The sequence below is a fragment of the Cydia fagiglandana genome, chromosome 5, assembly GCF_963556715.1.
Source record: "Cydia fagiglandana chromosome 5, ilCydFagi1.1, whole genome shotgun sequence".
Classification (NCBI taxonomy): Eukaryota; Metazoa; Arthropoda; class Insecta; order Lepidoptera; family Tortricidae; genus Cydia; species Cydia fagiglandana.
In genome coordinates, this window is record NC_085936.1 from 12,339,010 (window position 1) to 12,350,719 (window position 11,710).

At 38.0% G+C, this 11,710-nt stretch overlaps 1 protein-coding gene across 1 annotated transcript; it reads right to left on the bottom strand.

Annotated features, from left to right (window-relative positions):
• Positions 1-269: 269 nt before the first annotated feature.
• On the bottom strand, positions 270-7,799 carry LOC134664487 (protein patched homolog 1-like). The gene is made up of 2 exons (XM_063521161.1): positions 3,073-7,799; positions 270-668 (listed from the first exon to the last, which is right to left on the bottom strand). Exon 1 carries the CDS (start codon positions 7,332-7,334, stop codon positions 4,524-4,526), a length of 2,811 nt encoding a protein of 936 aa, XP_063377231.1. The 5' UTR covers positions 7,335-7,799; the 3' UTR covers positions 270-668; positions 3,073-4,523.
• Positions 7,800-11,710: the final 3,911 nt, after the last annotated feature.

An 11,710-nucleotide genomic window follows, 5' to 3' on the forward strand; every position in this document is an offset into this window, starting at 1 on the left:
GTTACTTGCTTATTTTGCTAAGGTTATTACTATTGTACCTAATTAGATTAGATGCATAAAAAAGTTAAGTATATAGAAGTGCAGACTGCTCCATTTTTTTTCTGAAGGTACCTATTATGTCTCAGCATACTCATGTACTAATTTATGGTTTTAATCTTTGGATGAAACATAGACGTACCTGCCAAAATAAATTCAGAAGTTTTAACGAGGCTGATATTTTATCAAATTATCATAATGAAGTAATGATAAATAAATAATACAAAAACACGATTAATGAGATACAATGTTATTCATCGTTTTTAACACAAAATGAGTACAGACAGTTAGATAATGCTAAATATAAAAATATGCGAGGTACAGCTACGCTATACTTCGTTAATTTTAGCATTAGAAAGAAGGTAAGCAATCGATCTTGAACTGTAAACTTTAAAAAAAAGTCACAGTCAGTTAAAAATAAGTCACAGCATAGTTATTTACGAAACAAGTGCGAAAAAGTCGAGTTGCGAATTGCAAAAAAAACCGGGCAGGTGCGAGTCGGACTCGCGCACGAAGGGTTCCGTACCATAATGAAAAAAAAACAAAAACAAAAAAAAGCAAAAACAAACGGTCACCCATCCAAGTACTGACCCCTCCCGACGTTGCTTAACTTTGGTCAAATATCACGTTTGCTGTAGGGTTTCTGGTTTCTCGACCTTTTTAATTTCTCGAGGCACGGGAATTCTCGACCAAGATTTCTCGAGTTTCTCGAGTATCTCGAGAAATTTAGAAAGCTCCAAAAAACACCATGTTATTTAATTTTCTTTTGCTTTTTTACAAATCCGACTCGTAGGAATCGTAGGTGAGATCAATAATCAAACATATGGTACATTTTTAGTCACCATAAATTGCACTTAATAATCAAAAATACAACAAAAAAAACGGCTACAAATATAATGACCACCAAAAAATACTTTGGTACCCTAAATAAAAAAATCATGCTTACCAAAAAAAAATACTGAACACCAAAAAACTAAACCCTAAAAATATAAAAGTACCACCATTTTAATTACGACTGCACTTCAAATTGTATTCAAATACCAAATATATTGAATGATCACCAAAAATCATTAATGATCACCAAATCTTGAAGACCAAATTAATGCGATATTTTCACCTAAATAAACAACTATGATTACCAAAAAATGTATACATATTACCAAATAAAGTAAACTGATGCCAAAATTACTAGTCCCTCCCGCTCAACCCCCCGTAGCCCGCACCGCATACCTGAACCTAATCTACTTTTCTAGTAGCATTTCGTTATGCTGCTAGAAAAGTAAGTTAAATAGCTATCAGTTAAGTGGGTTAGGTTAGGTTAGCACTGCGACCCTTACAGAAACGAAATGGTACTAGAAAAGTAGGTTAGGTTAAGTTTCAACTTCTACCTATACAGATACGAAATGCTACTATAATAGTGGGTTAGGTTAGGTTTGAACTGCGACCTTTACAGAAACGAAATGCTACTAGAAAAGTGGGTTAGGTTAGGTTTGAACTGCGACCCTTGCAGAAAAGAAATGCTACTAGAAAAGTGGGTTAGGTTAGGTTTGAACTGCGACCCTTACAGAAAAGAAATGTTAATAGAAAAGTGGGTTAGGTTAGGTTTGAACTGTGACCTTTACAGAAACGAAATGCTACTAGAAAAGTGGGTTAGGTTAGGTTTGAACTGCGACCCTTACAGAAAAGAAATGCTACTAGAAAAGTGGGTTAGGTTAGGTTTGAACTGCGATCCTTACAGAAACGAAATGCTACTAGAAAAGTGGGTTAGGTTAGGTTAGAACTGCGAATGTTACAGAAATAAAATGCTACTAGAAAAAGGTGACGAAGTGGATTAATTTATTTAACAGGATAACAATATATTTGCACATTTTTAATTAAAATGTCGTTACAATTATGGTGGTCATTTACTATTTTTGGGTTACAGTGATTATTTTGGAGTCATTTGCTTTAATAGGATAGCAATATTTAAAAATTTGGTTATCATTTTACATTAAAATGGAGTTCTAATTTTGGTGGTCATTTACTATTTTTGGGTTTACAATAATTATGTTGGTGTCATTTTCTTTAATAGGATAGCAAGATGTAAAAATTTGGTTATCATTTCACATTAAAATGGGGTTTGAAATTTGGTAATCATTTACTATTTTTGGGTAAATAATGATTAGTTTGGTGTCATTTCCTTTAAAAGGATAGTAAAATGTAATAAAATTGGTAATCATTTCACATTAAAATGGTGTTATAATTTTGGTGATCATTCATTATTTTAGGGTGGTAAAATAGATTTTTTTGGTATTAAATTTTATTAAATCTGGTGATCAGTTAAATAGCAGCCAAAAAAAACTGTAGGTGCAGGCGTGCGCACCGGCGATGTGTTATGCTATAGTGTATTTCTTTAGGTATTCAACAAAATGTAAACAAACCACAATATGGTATTTTATTAGGCAGCAATATTAAATTTAACTCGATGTGACAAAACTTACAGAAGTATTACTACGTTATAGTAATTACTCGTACTTACTCAACGTAACAATAAAGCTGCTAAAATTGTAATATTTTGCTAATAGGAATATATCGGGATGATTTGATTTATCAATAGTAATCTAGTTTTGTAATACATATTTGTTATTTCACTTATTACATGATCCTATAAGTCGTTACAAATTTTTTAAAGCGTTTTTCAATAAAAAGACACTATTTGAATGTCATGAATCATGATAGTTCAAAAGTTTCAAAACATGAAAATCGGTTAAAGCTAGAACGATAGGGGACGGATCTAGGTAGTTTTTTATTTGGTTGGTAATAAGTGTTTTAAGTTAGTTCCTACCTGAAAATATAAAAAAAGAATATTGTTCATATTTATTTAACTACCTAAAGAAATACATTATAGACACGCCATGTGTTATAACGCGTGTTTTCTTTTTACTTATCACAAGAGATTTATTTCTCGAGTTCTCGAGGCATTGAATATTTTTTTCCCGTCTCGACTTAGGACAAATTTCTCGAGATTTCTCGCCTCGGGAATTCTCGAGCAGAAACCCTAGTTTGTTGTATGGGAATCCCATTTAAATCTTAATTTTATTCTGTTTTTAGTATTTGTTGTTATAGCGGCAACAGAAATACATCATCTGTGAAAATTTCAACTGTCTAGCTATCACGGTTCGTGAGATACAGCCTGGTGACAGACGGACGGACGGACGGACGGACGGACGGACGGACAGCGAAGTCTTAGTAATAGGGTCCCGTTTTACCCTTTGGGTACGGAACCCTAAAAACATGAGTTGCGAATTACCTATTCGCACGTGTATCGTACAACGTTTTATAGTATTAGAGTATTTACACTATTTACAGTACATATGGCCCTTTAACTTTTCGACGTGGTTACGTAGTGTGCTTATTATCGCACCGGCGTCATAATGGAACACCAGATGTACTGTAAAATTATATGTATTGTAATAATTTTAAATAATATACGATCTTTTACCCCGGCTACACACGTTATCTATAAATCGTAGCGATTAATCTAAGATGCAAATTTTCAGCTTCATTTCATCGGATATCAGAAAGTGGTTGAAAAATGGATGGCAAGATTCGAAAAAAAAGTTAGTTACATACGAACATGTCAAGTTAAATAAAAGCTTGTAAAAACGAAGTATAGTTACGCGACTCCTAGTACTATTAGGTAGGTACCTACTTACTTCTTTATATAAAGATAAAAAAATAACTTTTACACTTTGCCCTAGATGCGTACATCCATCCCGCTGATAACATAGGTACGTAGCATCGCCCACACTGTTAACTATATATCGGTGGACCTTATGCCTTTTGTAATAAGGTCCACCGATGTACAGTTATTAATTATTGTAACAGTGTACAAATCAATAAATAAATTGCTTACTGAGATAACATAACCCTATGGCAAGGACATGACAAACAAAGGAGAATTTATAAGTGGAAAACATTCAAGTGGCTACATTCCAGTGGCGGCGCGTCCATAAAAGCCGATTCCCACCGGCTTGCCTATTTTTGGACATTTGAGCGGAGTTGTAAAGGAAATATGTATGTCAAATTAGCCCCGGCTTGCCATGGATATGTTTGACGCGCTGCCACTGCTACATTCACATATCTTAAGGTGATTAAACAGAATAATTCGCAAAATATAATAAATTTGCCGTAAGAATAACGTGACTAGTGAACAACAAATATCATCATTAGTTGTTATTTACATTGTTGTGGATCATACATTTAATTAATAATCATAATCTAATCTGTCTCTATCATCGTATTTACTATCACACATTCTGAGCACGTGGTTGCCATGTTGCCATACTGAAGATCGGAAGAGCTGCAAGACGATTCATGAGAGCTGGCACAAGATTTGTACTAAATTACTAATCTATCAACACTTCCAGTCACGCCAGCTCTTACAAATCAATTTATAGGCATTGTCTTGAAAATTGCCGGTTTCCGCGATATCAATTATGTATTCTTCATTCTGTTTCTAGAGCATGTTGTTTTCCGTTCATTTCTACCTCTTCAGGCTCTTTTACATTTGATTTATGGCCTGCCGGTCCCATTAACGACAGCACCACTGGCAGAAACACTAACCCGTTGAATAAGCCGAAAATTATGACGAGAAGGAAAATTTTGGCAAATGTCTGGAAAGTGTAAGCTTGAGACATACTTAGAAGAGACAAGGAGAGTAAGGTCGCTCCTCCACCTAACAGCACCGCACCGCCTATTGCCGTGATTGTTTTGAAAGCCCTATCGGAGCGAGAGCCGTCAGGAATCGTGAGGAACGTGTGTCCGACGTGCGCTGCATAGTCCACGCACAAACCTATTGCAAGCTCGAGTCCGATACAGCAAACTATGTCCACAGTCATACCCCATCTTTGCATAAAACCTAAAACATTTACTATCGTTAATAGAACACACATGAATATCCAAAAACACATCTGCAGATTTGTTATCAAGACTGCCGTACAAACCATGACGCACAGCAGAGCCAACTCTACGTTCCTCTCGACTTCGACAGCTATGATTTCATCTGTGACCCAATTGGCGAAGACTTTAGACCATACGCTGCGATATCCGTCACCGGAAGATATGGACGCATTCTGAACTAAATCCTTTACTTGATTCATTGCCGGTATGTATTCGTCCGGTCCGTTGAATTTTGTAAATTTAAATGATAGATGAGATGCCTTTATCGTGGTTGCCGATTGACCACACTTAAATGGTTTTGAAAACTTTAAATTCATTTGGTATCTTCCACCGATTGGACTAAATAAGAACTTTGATAAATACAAGTTGAACTGTTCCTCTGAAACGGCGGTGGAGTTGTACACATCTAAATGGAAGTTACTTTGCACATATCCGTGAAAAGGATGGAGCCAAGTAACAACATCCTTAACATACGACTTATTTTCCAAAGATTTCGTTAAATCATGCAAATGCGACAGTTCTTGGCGGTAATCCATTTCTCCGAGGAAAACCATTGCCGTATGTCCTTCTTCCGGGTAATAGTAGTTGTGAGCGTTCAGGTACTGTTTGTAGTCAGAATATTCGGGAATAAACCATTTGGGATCAAACCTCTGTTCCAACTTAAGTATCGCTTCTATGCTAAACCCTGTTACAGCCAATGTAAATATAATGACTATTATTTTACCAGGTGTAGTCAAAACTACGTTTTTATAAAATTTTGCAAATAATTTTTGCATAGTAGTCTTATCCTTAGACAGCGAAACTGGAGATTTGTGGCGATAACAAAATAGGATACCATTTCTGTTCGCTTCTATTCTTTTTATATCCAGGGTAAACACAGCTACGTAGAAAGTAACAGAGTAACAAAAAATGAAAAACACCCCAAACGCCGCGTATATACAGAAAGATTTTAACGATGGTAAAATTGTAATGGCGCCAATCAGTAGGGCGACAATATCAGTGAAGGAAGTGATGACGATGGACACGCCTGCGTGTTTCAGCATCAGCCCCACTTTATAAGGGATGCTCTTTCGCGAGTCAGCTTCAGATAAATTTTCCCAACAGGCTTGCATTACAAACATGTCGTCCACACCTAAACCCATTAGGAGAAATGGAAGAGACGAATGGACGGGACCAAATGAGATACCAATGACGGAACACCAACCAACGGCCGAGATATATGCCATACCTACACACAGTAAACCTACGCTGCCTAAAGTCAACCGTACCTCTAACCAGTTAAATCTAGAAAGTCCAAACTGTATATACATAAACATTAAAAGAATACCAATGAACAGTTTACCAAGTTCTTGTATTATTGCATCTCCACTTACGTCAGCAAAACTTCGCCCAGCTTCATAATACAGTGTAATGTTGCTCAGATCATTTGATAATGTGACCATTAAATCGACATATTTCTGTTCCCACAAACCAAGAGGCACTGTAACCCAGTCTTCAGTCCCTACCAAATTACCCACTTCATTCAAGTCAACTGCAGACATATTGACTTCTGTATACCAAGTCAGTATTATAGACTTGGCTGCAACAATGTCTCCGCTTCCATCACGACTCACACCACCCAACAACTCTGTATAATCAAAATCATGACCCGAAACCGGGTTAGTCTTAACACTATTTACTTTACTAACAATGTCATGTTTACTTGCACCTTTAATTAAATCTAAGTCATTCTGAAACAAGTCCACAATATTGTGCTGCAGACAAGTCACCGGAAAGTTTTCAATAAATCCACAGTAAAAATCTTCACCGATCCAAGATGTTGGATCTGTAAATTCACTATCACTATTGTTTTTGTCTTTTGATAAGCTAGAATTATCATTCACTTGTTTCACAGATTTTGTGTTGAAATTAAAAAAGTTTGTAATGGCTGGGACCTTATAGCACAGTTCATTAATGGAGTAATCAGTGTGATTATATGTAATTCGGAGAGTATTTACTTGTTCTGTGATGTTGTATATGGCTTGTAGTACATCAGGCTGCAGGACATCATCGGCTTCCACCAGCACCCTCTGCAAGCGGAAGGCAGTTCCAAACTGGTTGACGTACCAATATGTGTCACGGTAAAAATCAGATTCAGTTGGAACCCACAATTTCATAGGGTTCTTTTCTATATGGAACTTCATCAACCCAACTCCACTTAGTATCACAAAGGTCCAACTTAATACGATAGTCCGCACTGGATGTCTTCCAATGTGCACTCCGAGGATGAAAAATATTTGTTCCACAAAGTGGACAAATCTTGATGAAACATTCTCCCATAGTTGTTGAGGGGTCTTAATTTTCTCTTTTGATGGCATGCCTTTAATGTAACAGGAAAAATTTCAATTTTTCCAATTTATATTGAGTATATAAAAAAAGGCGGCAATATCCAATTTCAAATTTAGTTTACTTAAAGTAGCCAAAAAGTTATAATGTGATTATTTGGTCTGTCTTGAAAATAATGCATAGTCCGGCATTGCTTTTTCTCGCCCACTGTACAGTTACTGATAAGGGACATCGCCAATACAATGTTATTTTTGTCACTAACACAGTCGCCGCCGCATCCCGTACAATAACATAAATTATCACTTTACTTTAACGGAATAATGAAGACTATCCGTCTACTATCGACCTCTCATGTTTAAAAAGTTCACTTCGTTAGTACTAAAAACTTTAACGAAGTTAATCCGTTGACGAATTAACAGCGCCCGCACTTCTCACTGATCACACAACAATGCAATGAAATGAATGAGCGTATTTCACGACTTTGTATCTGTAATGAATCAACACTGTGGTTTGTGTTCAACTGACTGACAGCAATGACATTGACAGATAAGTGTTTTTTTTTTTAAACAATTATGGCCTGGATGCGAGTCCTTTAAGCCAAACAGATAAGTGACGTTTACATTCGTGTGCGAGCCACGAGCCGAGCCGCGAGAGTAATCGATGAGCTCGTGGCTCATCTCACGGCTTGGCTCGCGCTCGCCTGACTCGCGTGGAGGAGCGGTTTTTTGGGCACGAGTCAAAGCGGCTCCCGATGGGCTCACGCCTCACACGAGACGCGCGCTTGCTGGTTACATTCGCGTTCGGCTGTCATTCGGTTACAAACCTTATACCGTGCCGTTTGTGTTTAAAATTAATGACCGTGACACGAGATGAGCCATGAGGCGAGAGCACAGAAGAAATAATAGTATTACCGTACAGATAGGACACTTCCTACAAACCCGAAGTTTCACAGCGGTTCACGGTAGAATAATGCTATCTCTTTCTAATACAAGGCACTATCCCTTTCGCCTATTTAGGTTTGTCAAAAATCAAGTGATTATCTTATCTGTGGTCGTGCACTCGGAAGTCACGTGGTGCCAACCCTAAAAATTGCTCGGAGCAATGCTGAGCCAAGCGGAGCCGAGTTTGACCCAGTTTGACCGAAGTCAGGAGTGTCTCCTCACTGGCGAGAGCAAGGCCTGTTCACTTCCTAAGAAAGTTATGTCCCCAAATAATTGCGCATGTGTGCGCCTGAAGCTTCTATGTGTGCGTTGGCCTCCGAGAAAAAGTTGCGAGTAATAAAAATAAAAACATTTTTCTACAGCAACATTGCTCCCAACTCTGATTTAAATTATCACGAATTTTATACATAATTAATCATAAAACGGGACTTAAAACGCTTAAAACTTAATTACACGCGATTAAGTTTTATAATGAATATTTGCTTCCAACTGTCTTTATCAATATTCATAAAATATATGGAGGGTAGGTACGTCTACCCACCATAATAAAAAATATATTTGTCAATGACTCTGTCCAACTGCTGTGGTTAAAGTTCATAACGAAAATTTTATTTATTAAATCTTTAAATAATAAATACAACGTAGCGGTACAACCACTTAAGACTGTAAGTCTTTACCTACATAGATTACAGCAATGCACATAGAAAATGTGCTAAATGCGGAGCAACGGCTGTTGAAGCAGCCAGAGTGAAATTTATACAGCTTTAGTGGGTTCAGAAGGAACCGAGTCATAACGTATCTGGAAAGCGTATTAATTAACGGTTACATATCAGAATACCGAAAATCGATTTACCTACTGTTGAATCACCTATGCTCGTTTCACCTATTTTTTTAAATACCTAATGATCAATTAACCTAAGCTCATAACACCTAATGAACGAATTACCTATTGCACGTTTCACCTACAATTGGTCTACCTAAGCTCAGAATACCTATGCTCGATTTACCTAAAGTTGAAACACCTAATACTCGAAATACCTAAAGCTAATATATAGTCCTCCTCATCGTTTTCGATGACGGCGACCCCAGATAAACATCATGGACGCTGTCTAGCGTGAGCCCTTATGTGACTGGCCAGGCCGAACTTGGTCTTAAACACTCTATTGCACGTGTGACAATACAGTTGGCCAGCTTCGTTGAGCGTGTACACGTAGGAGGGCTTAGGTCTCTCTTTCCGTAATTGGCGTTTGGTGTCTAAGCTTTTGAGACGGTTATCCTCAAACATTTTGACACCGTTATGGATGGTAGAACGCCAAGATGACCTTCTTCCAGCAAGCTCCTCCCAATGCTCAGGGTCGATGGCGCAAGCGCTCAGATGCCGTTTGAGCACGTCCTTGTAGCGCAGGTGCTGACCACCGTGCTTCCGCTTACCCACTGCCAACTCAGAGTAGAGGACAGCTTTAGGCAAGCGGTGATCATCCATTCGAAGGACGTGCCCACACCATCTGAGCTGCCGCTGCATTAGTATGGCCTCCGTGCCATACATTCCGGAACGACGCAGGACCTCGGAGTTGGGAACATGGTCCTGCCACTTAATCCTGAGTATAGACCGCAAACACCTCAGGTGGTAAGTGTCTAGTTTCTTTATGTCTGTTTTGTAGAGGCACCATGTCTCTGCTCCATATAAAAGGACAGGAATGATTAGCGCCCTGTAGACGCTAATTTTTGTCTCGAGCTTGAGATCATGGGACCTCCAGACGCGATCTGTGAGTCGTCCGAAATTAGCAGCGGCGTTGGCGATACGTGAAGGTATCTCCGAGGCTAGGGTGTTATCACGCCGGATAGTGCTTCCAAGATATTTAAAGTGTGATACTTCATCTAGAGGTCTCCCATCTAGATTCAGCACCGTTGGGTCAGCCTCACCTCCTCTTGACGGTTGTTTGAGAATTTGAGTCTTGGAAGCACTAATAACGAGACCAAACTGTTGACATGAGCGATGTAGTGCGTCAACGTAGCCTTGGAGATACGCCATGGTGTCGGACATGAGGCATATGTCGTCAGCATAAAGAATCTCCAAAATGGAGATCCTCTGAATCTTGGACTTCGCTCTAAACCTAGAAATGTCAAATACACCCTTTTCAGTTCTGACATTCAGCTGAATTTGGTCACCACAATACTGCAGAGCATCTCTCATGACCACTGAAAAATAAATTGCGAAGAGTGTAGGTGCTAGAACACATCCTTGTTTTACACCACTTGTAATTTGGATCTCCTCGGAGAGTTCGTTTTCGTGCCGAACCTGGGCTTTCATACCAATGTGGAATTGGCGAATCAGGTTGACGAACTTCTTCGGATAGCCAAATTTACAAAGAACGATCCAGAGAGCCTCGCGTGGAACTCTATCAAAAGCCTTTTCCAAATCCACAAAGCACATGTAGAGAGGCCGTACTCGGCATACCTAATGATCGAATTGCCTAAAGTTAATATACCTACTGCACGGATTACCTAAAGTCGGTATACCTAATGATCGAATTACCTAAAGTTAACATACCTAATGAACGAAATACCTAAATTCGATACACCTAATGCACGAAATACCTGAAGTCGATGCACTTAATGAATGAAATATGTACCTAAAATCAAAAATATACCTTTATTGTTTAGCCAAATCATTCAATTGGCTTACTATTTTTTATTATAATATAAGGTATAGTCATTTGCCAGAGTCGAAATAGGTGCGACGACGAGCAAAGCGAGGAGGAGCGTGTTAGGTTAACTGCGACCAAACAGTGCCAAAACCGACTTTTATTGTTGATGTTAACTTACAAAAATTAAGTTTTTGATAAGATAAGATAAGATAACTAATTTTGTATTAGTTTTACAAAATCATTCTACTTAAAAAGTAGCGTTTCAAAAAGTGTATTTTTAAGTTGTTATCCAAACAAACAGTTTCTACTGTAAGGTTGGGAAATCATACGATTTATTGGGTGGAGTTGCCACTTGATCATACGGCAAAATGATATGAATTTTGTACTAGGTATACAGACTTTAGGTATTCCGTGCATTAGGCATATCGACATTAGGTAATTCGTTCAGGAAGTATATCAACTTTAGGTATTTCGTGCGATAGGTTTAACAGTTTTAGGTATTTCGTCCATTAGGTAAATCAAGTTTAGGTACATCGTTCATTAGGTATATCAGCTTTAGGTGTATCGTCCATTAGGTATATCAGCTATAGGTGATTCGTGCATTAGGTATAATAGCTTTAGGCGAAACGTGCAGTAGGTAAAACGTGCATTAGGTATATCGTGCATTAGGTGTTTCGTCCATTAGGTTATTTGAGCTTAGGTATTATAAACTTAGGTTAGTCAATGTTTAGGTAAAATGATCGATAGGTAATTTAAAAATAGGTGAATCAAGCATAGGTGATTCAACATTAGGTAAATCAGTTTTCGGTATTCTGATAT